The sequence below is a fragment of the Condylura cristata genome, unplaced genomic scaffold (assembly GCF_000260355.1).
Source record: "Condylura cristata isolate star-nosed mole 26May11 unplaced genomic scaffold, ConCri1.0 scaffold00001, whole genome shotgun sequence".
Classification (NCBI taxonomy): domain Eukaryota; kingdom Metazoa; phylum Chordata; class Mammalia; order Eulipotyphla; family Talpidae; genus Condylura; species Condylura cristata.
Genome location: NW_004567102.1, coordinates 67,759,558 through 67,780,492, shown reverse-complemented (window position 1 = coordinate 67,780,492; position 20,935 = coordinate 67,759,558). Strand labels below are relative to the sequence as shown.

The 20,935-nt window shown below is 39.1% G+C and overlaps 1 protein-coding gene across 1 annotated transcript in view; it reads left to right on the top strand.

The window, feature by feature from the left end:
- The first annotated feature begins 1,520 nt into the window (after positions 1-1,520).
- Positions 1,521-20,935, top strand: part of MOXD1 (monooxygenase, DBH-like 1) — a 71,569-nt gene continuing 52,154 nt past the window's right edge. Inside the window, exon 1 of the mRNA XM_004674116.2 lies at positions 1,521-1,882. Within this exon, the coding sequence (XP_004674173.1) occupies positions 1,619-1,882 (264 nt within the window). The 5' untranslated portion in view covers positions 1,521-1,618. The remainder of the gene's footprint in view (positions 1,883-20,935) is intronic.

The window sequence follows — 20,935 nt, the reverse complement described above, 5'->3', positions numbered from 1 at the left end:
ATCTCTATTTCATTATTTTTAATATTTCTTGAGCAATCTGCTTTTCAATGGAATGCTGGACACAGACAAATTAAAAGCAAATAAATACTCAATGATCTTACTTAATGTAATAATAAAAGCCATTTAAGACTTTCTTTTTTGGTGTGTGTATGCATATATGTATGTGTATATATACACATATACATGTATCTACACACATACACACACGATCTTTTCTATTTTTGCCTCAATCCCCGTGTAACTCCAATACCTAGAACATGTAATTATCTGGGCCAAGCTTTCCACTTGCAGTTCAACTTTGTTAAGAAGATTCTTCCAGCAGGAAGGATATTGAAATGCATCTGTTTACTTTTCCTACAATTTATTAAGCACCTATTGCATGCTGGTCCATATTCCAGATACTGGGAGTTCCAACAAGAAACTTAGAAGCAGTTCTAGACGTAGTAAAGAGGCTACTGGAGGAAAGCTCCCATGGAGACAGACGGGTAGGTGCCGGCTTCCCACTGGGTGGTCTGGGCGCAAGATTTCTAGGCACTACCCACGGTTTCTAGACACCTGACTGAACTGTGACAAAATGGATTTGGTATTGGGTGGGACTTACACATATTTAGAGGTGAATATATACCCTTGAAATTCATATAGATTTATAAGTCAATAACATTAAAAATACTTTACATGAAAAACAAAAACAAAGATTTGAGTAAAGGTAAAGGCAAACACTTCTTGATAAACATGACTATGATCAGAACTTGAAAAAGCTGGAAAAGAGGATTTCAAATTAAAGGTAACCCTCCAATGATGCGTCAATCCTGTTGATGGCCGTGTAGTTTGGTCTTCTCAAAACCAAACCAAATAAAACCAGGCAGAGGGCAAGCATTGGGGTGCTGAATCCTCTGCCAGCAACTAGACTTTCCCAGATTTGGGGGTCCCCCACAAGATGAAAAGAGTGAGAAAAGTGAAAAGTAGGAGGTGAGTTATATCCCTCCCGGGGCACCTAGCTTCCAGGGAATCAACAAGGGCCAACAGAAACATGTTCCACATTTGCTCTGGATGGACATTCTTCTCACTTCAGTCTTTCCCAGGACTGTCCCTTCTGCGGACTCAACTCCTCCTTTCCTCGTTGGGGTACTCTTCCCTTCCCCCTCTCATCAATTTCTCATTCTCCAAGGAACAAGGATAAGACCTCTCAGACACTACTTCTCCCACCCTCCTCAGACACTAGACTCTTCCTTCTCCTTTTACCCCAGCCCTGGCCCTCTTTTTTCGGCTTTTGCCTCCTCCTGGGCTTCTACCTCCTCCACTCATTGCAACCGGACGCCCCTTCATTTCCCTCCCCACCGAACCCAGGTCTCAGAGACCCACTGCCGGCGCGCGGCGGCAGGTGGATGGGCGGGCAGGGCGGGACTGGGCGAGAGCCGGCAGGACCCGGGCCCGACGGGCTGGGCGGGTGGCCGGGGGCGGGGAGGGAGCTCTGGTGCCGCCCCTCCCGGCGGGCGGGCGGGGCTCGCGGCTGACCGAGGGGGCGGTCCCAAGCCCTCCCGCCGGGGACCTCGGTGCCTCCTCCTCACTCCGCCAGTCGGCGGGAGCCCAGGTGCGGGCGGGCTGGAGGCGCTCGAGGATGCGCTGCTGGACGCTGCTCTTGCTGTGGGGACTGCTCCCCGGCACGACGGTGGGGGGCGCGGGCCCGACCTACCCGCACCGCACCCTCCTGGACGCCGAGGGCAAGTTCTGGCTGAGTTGGGGTCCGCGCGGTGGCGGGCTCGCTTTCCGCCTGGAGGTGCGCACGGCCGGCTACGTGGGCTTCGGCTTCTCGCCCACCGGGGCCATGGCCTCCGCGGACATCGTCGTGGGTGGGGTGGCCCACGGGCGGCCCTACCTGCAGGTAAGCGCTTCCCTCACTGAGTCAGCCTGCGGAGCCCCGTCCGTTCCTGGTCCCGGGGCGCTTTCCTGCCACTGCTGGGAGCCATCCACCCGCGTGGTCCTGCGGCACCAGCTCTTCCTTCACACGCTCCCCTTTGCGATAATCTCTGCAACCCCCTGAGCCTAAGGTGCCTTTCCCTGAGTTCCTCGCCTCATCGCGCAACTGGGACTTGTGCCCTCCGGAAGATGAGCGTTGGTGACCCCAGGCAGTTTTCTGTTTCTGGACTTTGCGGTTTCCAGCACCCCACTTCGTAGACCCCAGGTACACACTGACACTCATCCGCTTCATCTCTTGGTGGGACGGGAGTGAGCCCTCCTCGCACTGGCGACCTAGGAGGACCGCTGCTAGAGTCGTTCCAGATTTAGCACTTTTCTGTCTTGCTGTCTAGGTTCGAACATCTCAGAACTCCCACAGTCCTGGGTATTTTGAGGCCCCAGGCATGGGGCCGGTGTCAGCTACCTACTCTGAGAGATGAATGAAAATTCCCTAGGAAGCCCATTAGGAGGCCACATTTAGAAATCTGTAAAACCTGGAGTTCCTAGGCAAATCCCCTATTAAATGTGGCAAAACTTGTCACTTATTTTAATAGCTAACAAACTATTTTGACAGCTGTCGCTTGGCTTTGAAGGAGCCTGAGTTAGAGACGTTGCCTGTTCACACATGCCTTTATGCATAAGAAAAAAAATTACAAGATGACCAGAATAATTAGTTCAGATTTTCTGGACATCTCTTTCATTTGACCTTTATATTGGACACTTTCACATGATATAACTTAATGATGAACATACACTCTTGGTGGCTTTAGCAAAGTTTACCCAAATGAAAGTTCATCCAGATGAAAACTCCTAGTTGTTCTGGCATTGTATTAAGTCTCTGATGATATTAAAACCAATGTACTGGTGGATTTCAGAGTGCATTTCTCAGTAATCTTATTCCTGACTTCTAAGTTCAATTTCCACATCTCTGTGACTGAGATGCTATCAAATTTGAATCTGATTTCTGGCACTGAGTTCTTAACTTTGGCTAGAAATAAAATGACAACAATAAAAACTTCAAAACCCTGTTGTCTATTTTTCATAAATAAATCCTTTCCTCCCAAAATAAGGACTCTACCATTCCAATAAAATAAAATTTTATGAGGATTACACTGTGAGCCATCAATGTATAATTTTTTTCCTGCTGCAGCATCTCAGACATCAAATTTTTAAACCAAAAAATTGACCCCAAACACTGGCCTCCCCTGCTGAATAACTTCACTCTCCTGCGATATGAGTTAGAAAATACCTTATTTAAATATTTGAGCCATTTTGTTTGCCTTAGGTTTGGGAAGGTAATATGTACTTTTTCTTGTTGTTGAAGGGGGCCTGGAAAATCTTACTATGGTAACATCATAAAACAAGGAATACTTTACAAAATAACTCACTCACTATTGCTTTTTTTTTTTTTAAATGAGTAGAATTTCTAGAAAGCTGAACTAATTTGATATCAAGTGAAAAACCAAGAGTAGACTCCTGTTTCAACATGCCACACTGGACCCACCACAAAGAGACTTTGTTAAACTTCAGCATTTTCCCGTTGCTGGGAGTTCTTCATAAAGATTGCATAAGTGCTCTTTACATTGATTTTAATCCATAGAATTTTTTCTTTATTAGTGAATATATACCATTGTGAGATAAACCTGGCAGTAGAGGTATTTTCAGTATATTTAATTAGCAAAAAATAGGATTTTTTCCTGCATTTTTTATTTCTAAAGAAAAAATCCAGATTTTCATTTATAAAGGATAATATTTTTTTAATTGGCTGACATCTTTTAGTATTGTGTCTCCTCAACATTTCAAGACATATAAAATACCATGAACTATGCAGATTGACTAGTAGGAAAGATCATTTATTAAAAATCTCTTCAATAAATGAAAACCACCAGAGACCACTGATAAAAAGTAATGAGTTGCAGCAGGATCATCTGTGCTGTGTGGCTCCATTCCCCATGCTAGGAGTTGAATCTTTCTCTAGAAACTACTTGAGATTCTTCATACAGAGGTATGACAAGGATATTCTCAGCAACTATCCCAAAAGTTAATTGTATGTGATCACAGTGTAAGTGATTATCACAGTGTATGTGATTCTGCTACTGGACTTTGGATTTCCAATAACATACTCACAGTGAGAACAAACTTTATATGAAACAATGAAATGAAAAGCATTGGTTTCTAGATTACCAATGAACTTGACAGTGGGAGATGACATCAAATTATATGATAACACTCTAAGTTGATATCCCAGCTACCTTTCCCCTTTATTTCATCCTTTGTTATTTAATTTAAAAAACTTTGACTTTTAGATATTTCTTCTTTTAGTATGATTTTCCTTTTTTTAATTGAACTCTTCTTTTCAGTAGGATGTTAACTCCTGGGTAACAATGTAATATTGAACCCCAGCCATTCAAGCACGGAACTGTGACCTAAATAGGTGTCATAAACCTAAATATCTGTAGAGACTAGGCAAACAAAAAATAGTGATGGAATAAGTGAAAGGGCAGGACATGATGTAACTGAGTAGAGGGGACTGAAGAATACAAAACTTTTATGAGCAAATCAAGTGAAGATTGCAAATCAAATATTGTTGATCTTTTAGTAGATTTATTTTTTGAGGAAAGATAGAAATTTAGAGATGTGTGTGTGTGTGTGTGTGTGTGTATGTTTTGTGTATACAATACACTCATTACTGAATAGTGGTCATAATTCAAATTTGCACAAAGCACCATGTAGTATATATAACATATGTACATAACCACATGCAATTTCAGTTGAGAGCTATCCCTTGGACAATGTTATCAGGGACATAGAGGAGTAGGTAAGGTTAAGAATTAACCCAAAGTGTAATAATCTATGAATGTTAGAGAGGCAGGTTCCATTTCTTTTCAGGCAAAGTTTATTCAGTGCCAAGAAGTGGGTCCAGTGTCAGAGGGGACCTCATGCATTGTTTTGGTTTTGTCTTGTTATATCACAAACCACCCCAAAACACAATGGCTTAATACAGTGACAGCACTTATTTTGTTCACAAATCTGCAGTTTGAACAGAGTTTAGCAGGGACAGCTTTTCCTCTGATTTCGTGTCAACTCCGTGGTGAGTGGATGGAATCATTGGAAGGCTCATTCACTTGTCTGACTGGTGGTTGATATTGGCTGTTGGCTGGACGAGGCTGGTAGTGTGGTGAGAACTGGCCTTGCTAGGCAGCTGGGTGGCTCCTAACCTAAAAGCAAAATGACTGATTCTCCAGAGTGAACATCCTGAGAAGTCCAGTTGGAAGCATGATAGCCATTTGTAACTTAGTCTTTGACAATGTAGTGTATCTCCTAGAATATACTGGTATTGCCCTCTTAGGAAATATATTCCATCACACCCATCCACACTGACTTACCACAGTCCCTTCTCCTATCACTGCTTTTGAGTTCTTGTTTACTACATGTATCTACTCTCTCACTTGCTGATGCTGAGACTGGGAGACAAGGATTACTTTTCACCTTCTTTTTGTTTGTGTGTCTCTTTCCCCTTCCTCTCCCATCTCTTTCTCTTTTCTCTCTCTCTTTCTCTCTCTCTCACACACACACACCACTCAACAGAAGTTAGTGAACAATTTGTAATTTCTCCACTGTCTTCTTATTTATATTCCCATTACCACACCTTCCCTGTCACAGCCCTCTAGAAAAAGAGTTCTAAGCCTCCACACCCCATCCGTTCAGTGGTTGCCAATCACTAATTCAGGGTTAGACCCAATGAAACTACCTCCAGAGGGCAGTGTGACATTTGTTTGTAGGCTTGTGCAGTGAAAAATCAGATTTTGAATTCATTGTCTCAAAAACAAATGTAGTCAACCTTAAAACTATATCCAGAGACCAGTTATCAACCTTACAAACTATATCCAGAGACTAGACATTAGGGAAATTTGCCGGACCTACAAAGTAGGTCCAACTCCCTCAGGAGATAAGTCTGCAAATGTTCTGTACCAGGTATGAACAAAATGGGAGAGAAATGTGATTTCAAAGTGAGACCTACCTCAATGTTATCTATGAGCTGAATTGTTCTGGATGGTTTCGCACCTGAGGAAAAGTTACCCAGAGGCTAATTTCCACCCTCTTTCACAGAGTTGCCAGGGCCGGGGGTGGGAAGTTGTCTTTGCAGTGTTTAATTTTTTTTAATCTCCACTATTTTGTCTCAATGAATGAACTCAGCTCTCACTTCCCTGATGGATTCTTGTCCTTTCCTCGTACTTTGCCCCTTTTCCACACAGAGGAATCCCACCCCCACCAAGCCACTTAGCAACTGTGAGTCCCCATTTGAGGCAAGTAATCCGGGTTGATGAATGCCTAGTTTGTGTGAGTTAGAGAAGAGAGCAGCATTGTCGGATGTGCCTGTTGAATTTGCACAAAAATTGATTCGCGCTTCCTTTGGGGGGCATAAATCTCCAGTGAATGGAGGCTGAAACATATGTCATCATTTGTTACAGCCTCGCTTGTTGGCGGCTCTAAACCCGAAGCCTTTCTGTCATGAGAAGTAAGTCTTCAGCAGCAGGGTAATTGCTGCTGGGCTGCTCACTGAGGAAGTGCTTGGAACTGATTTGAAATCACAGAAAACAGTGAACATTCTTTGTGGTTAACGATGTGCTTCTTTTAAGTGCACCCCAGCCAACAGCAACAAAGAAATGTTTGGAAAGCAAATTGAAAAGCTGTAAGGGAAAGATGAAGAGAGTGTGCTAGCCTGACACAGCTCAGCTGGGGCTTTGTTAAGAGATATTTATAAATCTTCAGTTTATGCCCTCACTCCCTTTCAACCCCAATTTCCAGATGAGGAAAGGCGCTCTCCATGCTTCATGCTTTGTGCGTTAGTAATAAGGACACATGTGTCAGTGTGGTGCTCGAACATATGATGGTACTCTTTGGCTGTGTGGGTTTCCCTGGCAAGACAGGTGATTTCATAAGGCCAGCCTGAGGACAGGATCAGACCTAAGAATCCAGGAACAATGCACCTGAACTGACAAACAGATTTAAGTCTCCTGGCAGCCAATGGCATATTTCTGTCTTCTTGTAGGGAAAGACAAGGGTCCACTTCAGTAAAAGTGAATGGTGGTTTCTTGGTTCATCATTTGTAACAGAGTCCTGTTGAAATAGAGTTGTTGGCAAGTGGAATGAAATAATCATTATACAACATCATGTTTCTGGAAATGTTTGATGCATATATTGAAATCCTGCATCTGGATACCTCATGGCACTGTTTAATTTTTAAATATATGTAATGCAAAACTGCTAAACAGAAAAAACTGTTTATCTAGGGAACTTCTTCCAAATCTATGCCTTTCTAACTTGTTTAATTCTAGACATAAGGAAAAAAAAAAAGCTGACTTTAAGGATAACCTGTAGCACCTAAGCAGAAAACCCTACAAAACTAATTTTGTTAATTGTGAATTGGGGTTACATAGCTGAGTGCTATACATATAATACATGGATCTAATTTAACATACTATTGGTATCTTTTTGTTCATCTAATGCAGTCAAAAAAGTAATGAGGATGCCTTTAAACAAATTTGCTTTTATAGGCTAAATGGTGATGTTTCATGTATTTACTGTTTGCTCTTAAGAGCTCAGAATTCAGTTGATTTTCCTCAGATTTCCTACCCCCTTCACTTTCCAATTTTATAGGAGAGAACTGAGCTACAGATGTGTAAAGGCCTTGTTGGAAGCCAATGTAGATTAGCATTTTGAGTTCATTCCTCTGAAATGTCCTTTTCTTACTTCTACAGGCAAGTGGTAAAGGCATTCAAATTTTCTGCAGTACTGAAAGGAGTAATGAAACACATTTTGAAGAAGACTGATAAAATTATAGTACTTGTATCACTACATTTGTTACACTACATATGTCTTATATATCTATATCTATATCTATATATATCTATATAGATATAGATATAGATATGTTTCTATGATGAGATTTTTCACTTATTGATTTACAAATATAGTCATATACTGTGATACATCCTAAAGGTTTGTTATCTCAGGAATTCTCTTGGTGTGTGGGAGGGTCCAGGAGTCATTTGTGACTTGCATGGACTGCTTCATGTGGAAATACTCATCTCTAGGCAGAGGATGTTGGAATGCTCATTCATTCCTTCAACCAATACCACTGAAGGATTGTGGGCCTGTTCTAGAAGCTAAAAATAGCATGGAGCGAAATGAAATCAGTGGTGTCATTTAGCTCACACTTTGGTGGTGGGGATGAAAAACAAATTAGCAAGACAATTTGGAAAAGTGGTGAGTGCTCTGAGGACAATTAAAATAGGTTGATTGATAAAGGGCAGTTCTGGGGCTATTTCAGATAAGGAAGCTTATAGTCAAGACAGAAATAAGTGTTCTCATTCTTAAAGATCATCTTTGAGATTATAATGTCTATAACTCAAAATATTATATACTGTGAAGAAGACTATCTGGCCTGAGCATCAAAGAACCTAGTAGACCTTTGTATAGGAAACTGCCTATCTAGAGGAAATATAATTAGTGTTTTTTCAAATGTGTCTGAGCTGCATGAACTCTCTTTTCTATTTCTGTGGTATTGTTATACAGATGTTTAGTAAGCTCAACTAGTCTCTTGAGTTTTGATCTGGGGACTTGGTGATTTTATAGAAGTTTCTACTACTAAGTGTGAATGATTTTCTTTTTATTTTGTTGTTGTTGTTGTTTTCCTCATCTTCAATAATATTAGAGAGATAAATGACTTGGAGAAGCTGGGTCAACAAAACCATGTGTCTAGGGGAAGCTTTCCTTCTTTCAGGCAATTTTAAACCAAAACTTTGAAATGTGATTCTTAGATAAAACCAAATTACTGCCTTTTCTTTCTCCCTGTGGAGTCTTACACACTGAACCCCACTTACACAGTAGCGGAAGTGTAGAAGTAAGATCTCTCCATGCTTAGCCTCTGGATTCCCTTGGAAAGCACCATAATGGATTTATTCTGTGGCACATTGTAGCCCAGTGATGAGCAGATGATGAGATGATGGAGAACTGAAAATTGGGAAAGAGGCTTCCTATGTCATAAATTCCCCAAATTTTCTGCATGTAAGAATCATTTGTGGGGTCTTTAAAAAGTTCTAATACTCAGGCAACCCTTTTCCCTGATAATTGTAATCTCAGGCATTAATATATTTTAAAGTTGACTAGGGGATTCTAATGTGCAGAACTCCTGAGCTTCAGTGAACAGGCTTTTTGACAAGAATCAGTTGACTCCTTTGTGGTCAACCTCTGAGGAGTCCGTGTAAAGCAATTCAGAGTGACCATTTGGTGTTTGAAACAAGGGCTTGCTTGTGCTTGGATATTGAATATTATTATTTTTTAAAGATTATTTGGGGTGAGAGGATTCAGCAAAGACAGAATGGAGAGCAGAACAGGTGGATCTACTGAAATGCTAAGGGGAGCAGCAGACACGACAGGAGAGGTCTGCTGCACCATATGTGGGTCAGCGCCCTGACCAGGATTGAACTCAGGTTGTAGTGGTGACAACACTGAGACTTCATCCCTATGGCACCATCTTTTAAATTTTTTTAAAAAGTGATTTATTTTATTTATGCATATGAGAATTGGGGTATAGGTAAGAGGGTGTAGGCAGGGGATGAGAGGATTCACCAGAGAGAGTGGGAAGCAGAAGAGGGGAATCTACTGAAAGATACTGTTGAGGGGAGCAGTGGGACAGGAGAGTTCTGAACCATGTGGCTCATGCTGCAGTGGCTGGAGATAACTTGATTGCACTGAGACTTTAACTCCTGTGCCACCAGGTAGGCCTCCTATCATTATTTTTTAAATAGAAAAGCAAGGGCCTTCCCTGGTGGCGCAATAGGTTAGGGTGCAGCACTGCAAACTAGCTGCAGCCACTTCAGTGTGGGTTTGATCCCCCGCCCGCCCTGAGATGATCCACATGGCATAGCAGGCCTCTCCCATCTCACCCGCTGCTCCCCTCAGCAGTGAACTTTGTGGATCTGTCTGTTTTGACCCCACTCTCTCTCTGGTGAATCCTCTCACCAAACCTGCATCTCTGGCCTGTACCCCAGTTATGATTGCATAAATAAATCTTTAGAAAAAAAAGAAAAGAAAAGAAAAGAAAAGCAGAGTTGATTTTCTTGGAATAGAAACACTTCTGAGATGAATTTTAACAATTTTTTTTTTGATAATTCTAAATATTTTCTCAAATTTATATGCTGAAACAAGAAAAGTAATGGGACAACTATGGGTGGAGGCATAGTTCAAAATATGCCAAACCAGAAATCTCTCTTTATAACCTCTGCCTTCCATACACATCTTTTGTGTGCTGTTACTGTGTTATCTGTGGTTACTAGCTGCGGTCTTTCTAAGCAATAGGAATATCTACCCATCAAAAGCCTAAAAATTTGCTATTACATAGGGTCACCGGCAAACAGAGGAATGTTGATGAGAGTTCTAGATAATTCTTAGTCTATCCATTAGCCAAGAGAAGTGTTTTGCTCAAAATGTTTAGTTAAAAATAACAGTTACGAAGTGGACTCCCTTTGTATTGGAAAAATTTTCAAGCATTTCTCCAGTTATGTACATAGAAATTCTTTCTCTTCCCTTTTCCATTCTCCAGGGTTACTAATAAGCAGTGATATACCCTAAAGCTAGTTGCAGAAGGGAGAAAGAGGAACAGTAGCAGAAGTGGAGGATAATTAGTATTTTATTAAGGTATGGATGGGACATTTACAAGTTGATGACTCTGTCAGTGCTGCTACATCTCCCTGAGGCACCAGGAACAATTTCAAGCTCTTGGCATATCCTCAAGAATTACCTGGTGAATAACTGCTAAGCAGTAAAAGGCAGGAAGTCTTCCAGACTGGGTGTGAATCCCAGCGCCCAGCACTGACTTAGGGTTGTGTGGCCTTGGCAAGCTGCTTAACCTAAGTGGTGGTTTCCTTTATGCAGTATGGATTCCTGGTATCAAGCACATGGAATTTTTGTGAGGATTTAATAACTGGCATGTAAAGCTCTAGGAATAGCATTTTTTTAAAAAAGGATTTATTTATTTATGCATACAGAATTGGGGTACAGGCTAGAGGTGCAGGAGCGGTGAGAAGATTCACCAGAGTCAGAGTGGGGAGCAGAACAGGCAGATTGATGAAGTACACTGCTGAGGGGAGCAGTGAGTGGGTCAGGAGAGGTCTGCCGTGCCCTGTGGATCACTTCCAGGGTGGAGATCTAACTCATGCTGAAGTGGCTTTAGCTTCTTAGTGTGCCACCAGGGAGGATTCAGGAATAGCATTTTTAAGGATGCATGTATTAGCTGGAGCATTCTAAAGGAGGACTGAAAAGATGGTTGGGATCCCTGGAAATCAGGGCTCTGAGAAAGAAGAAATAGCTGCCAGTGTTCTGCCTGAAGACAGAATAGTAAGAAAATACATGTCCATTGTCTCTGAAATAGTGCACGGTATTTCTCAAGAATATGGTTATTTGCCACCTATTAAGTTCTGAAATGAAGAAAAAATACACAATTAAAACATCATTAAATGATAGAAGATATTAACTTGGGCTAAGAATGTTGTTTTGCATGTATGTTAAAATAGATTTACTTTGCATTCATACTTTTTGGTTATTTAAGAAATGAATATAAGGGAGATTTTGGTGCCTATTAATTTTTTTTTAAAAAGTGGTTTAACAGTTAAAAACTTTTTTTTTTTTTTTTTGCTTCTGGAAATTCTCTCTGTGCACTAAACTATTATAATTGTTGCTATTAACTAAGAGTAATTAATCTCTGTCCCTTAGAGTATTTCAATGTATTTGAATGATGTGTTGATATTTTATTGGTTTTGAAATCTGAAAAAATAAAAAGGAAATAGTTTTATACCTTATATATATTCAAAAGAAGAATTTGGAGTGTTCCAAGAACAAAGTTGAATATAAAGTAGATACATGTCTGAAACTCTGTTGGTGTATCTTTTTGATCTCAAAGTAGTGTACAAATGCTTTGCTTCTTGATGTCTAGGCATCTCAGACTGAACCTCATTTACCTTTAATATGGTTCTTTCCAGACCCTTTCAGTTTCTATACATGATGCCTCTGGAAGCTCTGGTCAAAAATCCAGAGTCATCTCAGTTCTTGTCCTTCCTTCATCCCATGTGTAACACATACCCTCAGGTTCTGTTAACTCTTCTTTCAAACCAAATCTAAAACCTGCCAAATGTCCTTTAGTTTTACTACCTCCAGTCCAGTTTAAAACACTGGAACCTCTGAGAAATTTTCTTCTGACTGCTTATTCCTTTTTCTCTTCATTCTACACAGTAGTCACAGTTACATACTCATGCATGCTGCATGTTCACACACATGCACACCCTTTTTGCATGGCAATGAGAATAGGTCAGTCACTGATGAAAGCCAAGTGACTTTTATAACAGTATTAATTTGAATGTCTCCACTGACCTATAAGGTGTCATAATGTCTGGGGCCTCATCTGGCCCCTGTTGACCTCATTTGTCCCTCTTGGACATAGTAGTTCAACCCTACTGGCTTCATTCACTTTGTCAAACTGGTTAATTTCTCCCCCTCCACCCTTTTCAGCTCCTTTCTGATAGCTGCACTCACATTCTGGAGGCTACTTCCTCTTCATTTTTCATGGCTGCTCCCCTAATCATAGTTTATTTCTTAGAGTAAATGTCATTGCGTGAGTGGTGGCTTTTTGGATCACTCAGCCTGGATGCTTTCTAATCCCTCTCTGTTTATAAGTGTTATTACCTAAACATTTCTAGTTGTCCTATTATTTAATTTTTAAAAGTCTGTTCCGCTCTACCACCATTTAACTATAAGTTTCGTTATAGTAGAAATTTTGTTAACTATTGTATATAATTGACCCTATAGGGGAATAGTAGTCATTCTCTAAAATATATGTTGGAAGAAAGGAAAAGAAAGAAGGTGTGTGTGGGGGGGGGGAGTAGGAAGGGAGGAAGGAAAGACAGAAGGAAGGAACAAGCTTTCTTCTGAAAACATATTCCTTGCACAACTGGTCATGGATTGCTGAGAGAGGTCATTTAAAAATTTTCAGAAATTGGCCCTCCCTGGAGGCGCAGTGGGTTAATGCACTGCACTGAGAAGCTGAAACCACTTCCGCATGAGTTAGATCCCTGCCTGCCCCGAAGGTGACCACATGGCGAGGCAGACCTCTCCTGACCCGCCCGCTGCTCCCCTCAGCAGTGTACTTCTTGATCTGCCTGTTCTGCTCCCCACTCTGTCTTTGGTGAAACCTCCCGCCTGCTCTGGCCTGTACCCCAGTTCTGTATGCATAAATAAATAAATAAATAAATCTTTTAAAAAAATTTCAGAAATTGAGATAATTGGGTAAGATGAAGGCAGAATGTACCTTATTTAAAAGATAAGATCTGTAACTAAAACTTATTGTTGGAGATTCAGAATAAAAAATTTAATTTTACACTCTATCTTTGATAGTCTAAAATTATAGCGAAGTATTCAGTTATTCTACTCGAAACTGAAATGGTCATGGGAGAGAACTCATGATTGTATTTTCAGAAGATGGTACTTAAATAGAGGTTGCTCAGGTGAACCCCATGTTGGAACACAGGCTGAAGCTTTTCCTGGGAGCTCTGTAACAGATTCCTTATTAGACCTAGAGAGTTTCCATTTCACCTGAAGTGCTTTCGAGGGGGCAGGCTACTTCTGTTTTGACATTCTGTTCTAATTTCTAATAACTAGTGAAGAAATAACATTAAAATAAGCTTATACCAAATGCTAGAAATTATGTTTATAGAACTTGTTTATGTACAATTTATAGTTTTTTTGGATCAAATATTCTCTTTAAAACAAGCTATTTATTAGTTTACTATCAATATTATCAAACTACCATAACACTTATTATAGAAATTGATATTACAGACAGAAATGTTTGAAGTAACAGGCTTTTGAGATTTAGAAAGAGAAGAAAAACTACAAGCACCTGTTGAAGAAAATGATGACAGATGGTAACATTTTTCTCAAGGTTTCCCCTGCAGCTGTGCTTACATTCAATTCTCCAGGCTGCACTGGGGTCTATTCATATCTTTTATTACACCCGTAAGAGTTTTCACTTCTTCCTGTTTAACACAGAATCAGTCAAAGCTCTTTTCTGTTGCAGAAATTTTATTCAACAGAGGAAAAATAAAGACCGACAATGTGTGAGAACCAATTGAACATCTGTGCAATCAGCTTTTTAAACAAAAGGTCGTAGTAATCTTGTTGATTATCAAAGCTCGCATTTTGGTATGTTATCTTAGTTTGAAAGTAGCAGTTTGGCACTTTTCTGCTTGGTGGTAAATGCCAGCTTGTGCTGATGCTCTCACTGGCTTTGCTGTGCCCACACAGCATTTGGAAACCTAAATGATAGATTTCGTAACTTTTTTCAAAGCATCGTGTTCAAAAGAAAAAAATATCCTGTGAGAACATGTTTCAGGAGTAATATTTTTATACCACAACTGCAGATTAACTTGACTGCTGGAGCTTAATTATCAACTCAGAGTTTCAAGGGTAACAGGTACTATGTTATTTTTTAAAAAGTTTAAACAAGGCCCTCCCTGGTGGCGCAGCGGGTTAAAGCACAGCACTGAGAATCTGAAGCCACTTCTGCATGAGTTCGATTCCCGCCTGCTGCCTGCCCCGGAGGAGACCACATGGCGAGCCAGACCTCTCCTGACCCGCCCGCTGCTCCCCTCAGCAGTGTACTTCGTCGATCTGCCTGTTCTGCTCCCCACTCTGTCTCTGGTGAAGCCTCTCACCACCCCTGAGCCTCTGGCCTGTACCCCAGTTCTGTATGAATAAATAAATAAATCTTTTAAAAAAAAAAAAGTTTAAACAAGCTAAATACATGATTGACATACTACTTCACCCAGAAGATAACGCTTCATTGACGGTTCATGTTCAAGCTTTTCTTAATGTAGGTATTGAGGTAGAATATGATTAAAATCCACACAAAGCCTCTTAGGTAGGGTAACATTAATTCATATTCACTTTACAGAACATTAAAATTGAGTAAGTACAAAGAAACCTGATTTCTGAATGACAGCTTATTATTAAGACATCTAAATATTTTTATTCTCAAGCACTTAGAAAATCTTTATGGTATCATGATTCTCTGACTCCTCAAAATTCTTGCTCTCATAAAGTCCATGTTTAATGATTATTGATTGGTGCCTACTTTTAAGGATAAACATTCCATGTTCTACTTGTAATATATGCAACGTATATATATCATACAATTACATTTTTATAAGTATTGAAATGGCATGACAATGAGCATGCACTGTCACCAATATTTCTATTTTATTTAAGAAGCTCTAGAATAGGGACTTTCCCTCGTGGCATAGTGGGTTAAAGCACAGCTAGCTACAGCTGCTTTAGCATGAGTTCGACCCCTGGTAGGGGAGTGGGGGGAGACCCACATGGGGCAGCAGACCTCTACTGTCTCACCCGTTGCTCTGCTTAACAGTGTACTTGTCATTCTGCCTGTTCTGCTTCCCACTCTGTTTCTGGTTACTCCTCTCACCGCCCCTGCACTTCTGGCCTGTACCCCAGTTATGTATGAATAAACAAATATTAAAAAGAAAAAAAAGCAGTTCTAGAATATCGGTAACTATAGGAAGATGGAAGATGGTTGAGGAATCACTTTCATCCTGGTTGTAATGGTGGAGGTGGTTCTGACTCCATTTGCGAATGGGGTGAGCAGTGGGAGGGGAGGGTATCATTCAGTTCTAATTCTTAATGTTGGAATCAGATTGTAAAAATGATCTGGGAAATTCCCTAAAGTAGCTTGTAAATAGTACCAATATGGTTTCATGAATATGTTTTTCTAGGTGGTCCCGTCGGTTTTCACATTCTTAATGAGTCCATGTTTTACTGTCAACAGTTTTTCCCTCTAGAGGATGATAGTGACACAGTGTAATTCACTAACTATTCCATCTGATTTTTCCACTTTAATAATGTTTATCTCTTTGTCAAACTGTAAGGAAATGTTTAACTTCACTGGACATACTTTTTTGAGGTTTAGTCCATGTGCATAAAGAATTTTTTAAGCTCACCTATTTGAATGAATATATTTTGCCTTTTCTCTCCTCTTGCCTCAACTTAATTGTGCTCTTAAGCACAATTGCCATTGTTCCTTTTCACTGTAGTACAATATTGGCATTATTAGGATTGAGTTTTACAAAATTCTGCATATTTTCTTGATAAGAATGAAAGAAGAACAAAGGTTATGCTGGAGAACATTTTGTTTCCATCAAGTTAAAACTATTTCCATATCAAAAGATGTGAATATTGAATGATGGTGCTTTTGTTTTTTTTTTTTTTTAAGATTTATTTATTTATTCACACAGAACTGGGGTACAGGCACCGTGAGAGGAGAAGAGTGGGGAGCAAAGCAGGTAGACTGACGAAGCACACTGCTGAGGGGAGCAGTGGGCAGGTCAGGGGAGGTCTGCCACGCCATGTGGATCACCTCCGGGGCTGGCGGGGATCGAACTCATGCGGAAGTGGCTTTAGCTTCTTAGAGCTGTGCTTTAGCCCACTGCGCCACCAGGGAGGGCCGGTGCTTGTGTTCTTTTATTTCCTAAATTATCTGCTCACTGAGATTTAGCTAAAGGAAAGGCAGGATGCCCCTTTTAAAAGCACACATAGTTATTAAGCTCTGCAATATATGATACACTCTTTTAGAATTGAAGATATAAATTAATATTCTAAAGCACAGTTTCTCTCTCTCTCTCTCTCTCTATATATATATATAATATATATATATATATATTTAATTTTTCAAAATAGGTAAGGAATGCCCTCTTGGTACACAAGGATTGCAAAGAGCTGTTGTATGTATAACCTTTCCCCCAAGTACTGATAGCAGTTTCATAAGATTCGTATACATCTAGGGGCTAAAGGTCATTAACAGTGTGCCCAGAGTTCAGTGCCAAATGTGTCAGCCTGGCAGATCTTGCAGACCCAAACTCATTTTAGAATCTAGTCACACACATTCCACATGACTTTTAACCACATATAAATATAATTGAGAGCACATGGGGAAGCGATATATTGCGTCCCTCTTCTTTTTTCCACTTACTCTGTAAACAGCTATTCTAAAGGTATAAATGTATAGTGTGATAGGCAAGGTTTCTATTTTTAGGTGACTACCATATGGTTGAGAAGATAATGCTCTTTCCAGAATATATTGAATGTTCAGTGGGAATGCAAGTAGAGAAATAAGGATTCAAAGAGGAAATGATCACTTTCCATTAGGATGATCAAAGAACTTTGTAGAGAAGATAGAATCATGTGTCTCAAAGAGCAGGAAGCAGTTCAAAGAGGTTATCTCAATGTGATGAAGAAAGTAAGATAGAGAAGAAGAATGTGACAAAAGCAAGGAGCTCAAAAAAAAAAAAGCAAGGTATTTAAGGGAATAATAAATAGACAGTAGAGATCATATGGCATAATTAATGATGGAGAATAAGGAAAAGATTAGGCTGAGTTTTAGGGTAACAAATCTAAATGGCAGAACTTTGTACTATCTGCTGTTGGAAAAACTGTAATGATATGTTGAGAGTGATTTTCAAGGAAGACCATGACAGAAATATGCAGGTGATGGAGTTTAATAGAAGAAGTTATAATGGAAAAGAAGCAAAAGGTGCATTATTTTTTTCACAGGAAGAACTGATAAGAGCAGTAGGTGTAGAGTAATAGAGGAAGGAGTTAAAGAAGCTAGTTTTGAATTTTAGTGGCAGGATGATTGACAGCACAATTACAGAAAATCAGGAAAAATTGTCTTGCAAATAAGAGTGAATACAATTTTGAATATAGTGTATTTGAAATGACAGCAAGAATTGCAAATGAAGATATCCAATAGAATTTTAGATATGTGAAACTGAATAAAGGTGATGTTGGGATAGGTGAGATGCCCAAAGCATGAGTTGTGAACACAGAGGATTAAAATGTCAAGAACAGAACTTGGATGTGCACAGTTAGGCAATGGTAATAGCAAACTGCCAAAGGTGGACAATCTATAGTGGGTCCTTTTGTAAGTTGGGAGTATGGACATCCTTACTTGTTGCCAGGACTCAAATGTTTTCAAACTGAGGGAGAAAGAGTTCAGCCTTTCATCAATAAATATGATGTGAATTGTAGATCATTTTTTTTACAGATGCCCTTAATAAAGTTAAAGAAGCCATTTTTTTGCCATTTTGTATAGAAATTTTACTTTGAATGACAGCTTTAAATGACTTTTTTTTTCTGCATTTGTTGATATGACTAATTTTTTTTTTAAACATTTGAAATGTCAGAGGGATGGGATGAGAATTCACCAGATTCTGTTTATTTACATCTGTTTTCAAACTGTCATCTCCGCTCTTTTGTATTTTTTTCTTTTCTTGCTTTCATTTAGAGTACATTATGAATCCATAAAGAAGCAATATGTGAGCTCTCATGTATAATAATGGAAATTCTCTCAAAGTGAGATATCTGATCATAAGCTGAAGTTGGAGAAACATTGGCATCTTGTATAAAGAAGATTTAGAATATTTGTCTTGGGAGGTTGTCTGGGAAAACATCAAGAGATAAGCATGAATCCACAAATAACCAGTAAGGGCCAGCTTAAGTAAATATGTATTAATAAAGTAAGGTATTCTGTGATCAAATCTGAAGGTATTTCAAAATATCCCCTGAATTGGAAAAAGTGGAAAAATTTGTAATGGAATTTCAGTGGTGGTTAGTATATTTCACATGTCAACTTTAGTTTTAATTGAATCCACTCATGTTTTCACCTCAACAATATTAAGATAGCAACTTGTCAACAATCACATTTTTCCTTGAGTTTTAGAACCTTTATAATTAGCAGCCATCTTTTCTAATATGTATAGTACTCAAAACAGTTGAGCTCCAGGGATTTTCAGCAAAATCTGTGTGAAGTTTCTCCCATTTTCTCAGAGAAAATTTGCCTGGAAAGTAAAAAAAAGTTGAAATAGCTAGAAGGAACTGATCTAGAACAAATGGAAAATTGGTAAGCCAGCTGGAACACATTTGCTAGGATAATTATTCTACTCTTTAAACTGACTACACTTTGTATTGTATTATTTTTGTTTACAAAATGTATGATTGCTGAAATCATTTAATAAAATATGACCTCAGAGTAGAGGTAATCTAAATCCTTCATTGTCCATAACCATTGTTATCTGATTTACATATTGAAAATCTATATGATCAAAAGTGAGAAAAATCACCAAATTATCAGAATGTTGTGTTTGGAATGCTTTCACAATTATAATTGGTTTCATTATATAATGAAAAAAATTGATATAGATATTTTCTTTATATATATATTTTTATTCATATTTTTTCCATCATTGTGTGTTCCCCATAAATTTCCCACCACCAATTCACAGATGAACCATCACCATAGTCCCTTGTACTCTTCTCTCCCCTGTTTTGACCCGTCGCATCCCACCCCCATCCGCAGTTATCTATTATTATGGTTGCCTCCTTGTTTTGTTGTTACTGTTTTTTCCTGATCCCTTATTTGATTCCTCTTATAGGTGAAACATTCAATATTTTTATTTTTTATTCTAGCTTATTTTGCTGAGCACGATCCTGACTAGCTCCATCCGTATTGTAGCAAATGGCATGAATTTATCTTTTTTGATTGCTATATTGTATTCCAGTGTGTCTATATACCACATCTTCTTGATCCAGTCGTCTATTTCTGGGCATTTAGGTTATTTCCATAGCTTGCTGATTGTAAATAGTGCTACAATAAACATAAGGTTGCAGATGTCTTTTTGAATTAATGTTTTCGCATCCTTTGGGTGAATTCCTAGGAGTGGAATTGCTGGGTCACATGATAGCTCCATTTTTGGTAGTTTGAGGAACCTCTACATAGCTTTTCATAGTAGTCAGACCAGTTTGCATTTCCATCAGCAGTGTAGGAGAGTTTGTTTTTCCCATGACATTGATATTTTCTATGGAAACAAAAATAAAAACTAACCCATATTTTTTCTAGCAGCAGCCACTATTGTGTAAACCTTTGAAGAAGGCTAGAGATAGGGATCACATATATGGGTTTTAATGTTAACTATTTATCATCTACATGATCTTGGGTATGATGCTTAACCTCTTTGTGCTTTAGTATATTTATTTGTGAAATAGGAAAATTGTTTTGTATCACAGACTTGAGGTGAAGATTGAATAAGGTAGTGCATGCAACATGCTTCACCTGGGCTGGGTGTAGTATATATACTCCAAGTTATAGTTATAACCAGAGTGAAAAAGGATTAGTTAGGCTCTGTGTATCTCCAGTAATGTAATATTTGAGCAATAGGTAGATCTCATGCTATGGGTATCTAAGTTATACTGGTCTCATAAATATATGTAAGAAAGAAAAAAAGCAGTAGAAATAAAGATTGAATCCAGCTATCTGCTCCACACCATTGAGTGTGACATTTGTAGACAATTTGAGATATTCACTTACATTTTATATTTCTTTCCCAAGCAATCATTTCTTCAAATATAATTTTAGTGTTAGTGGAAATAATTATCATTATGTTTCAGCATATGTATTCAAAATCAACTCTTGTTTCAAAAATGAAATAATCATTATATACTGAAAAACTAGTATCACTAAGAAAATTTTATCTTCCATAAGTGAAAAAAATGAATACCATAAGTCTCATAACTCTCAATATAGTAAGCCAATGGCAGAAGGCATAAGGAAATGTTTTGGACAAAAATAAAAAACCTACATTGCAAAAGATGACAGAACATTAGGGTTGGTTGGGCATTAATCATGGTAGGCCATTTATTCTCCAATAGACTCTTTTTTTTTTTTTTTTTAAAGATTTATTTATTTATACATACAGAATTGGGGTATAGGCCAGAGGTGCAGGGGTGGTGAGAGGATTCACCAGTGACAGAGTGGGGAACAGAACAGGCTGACTGACGACTTACATTGCAAAGGAGT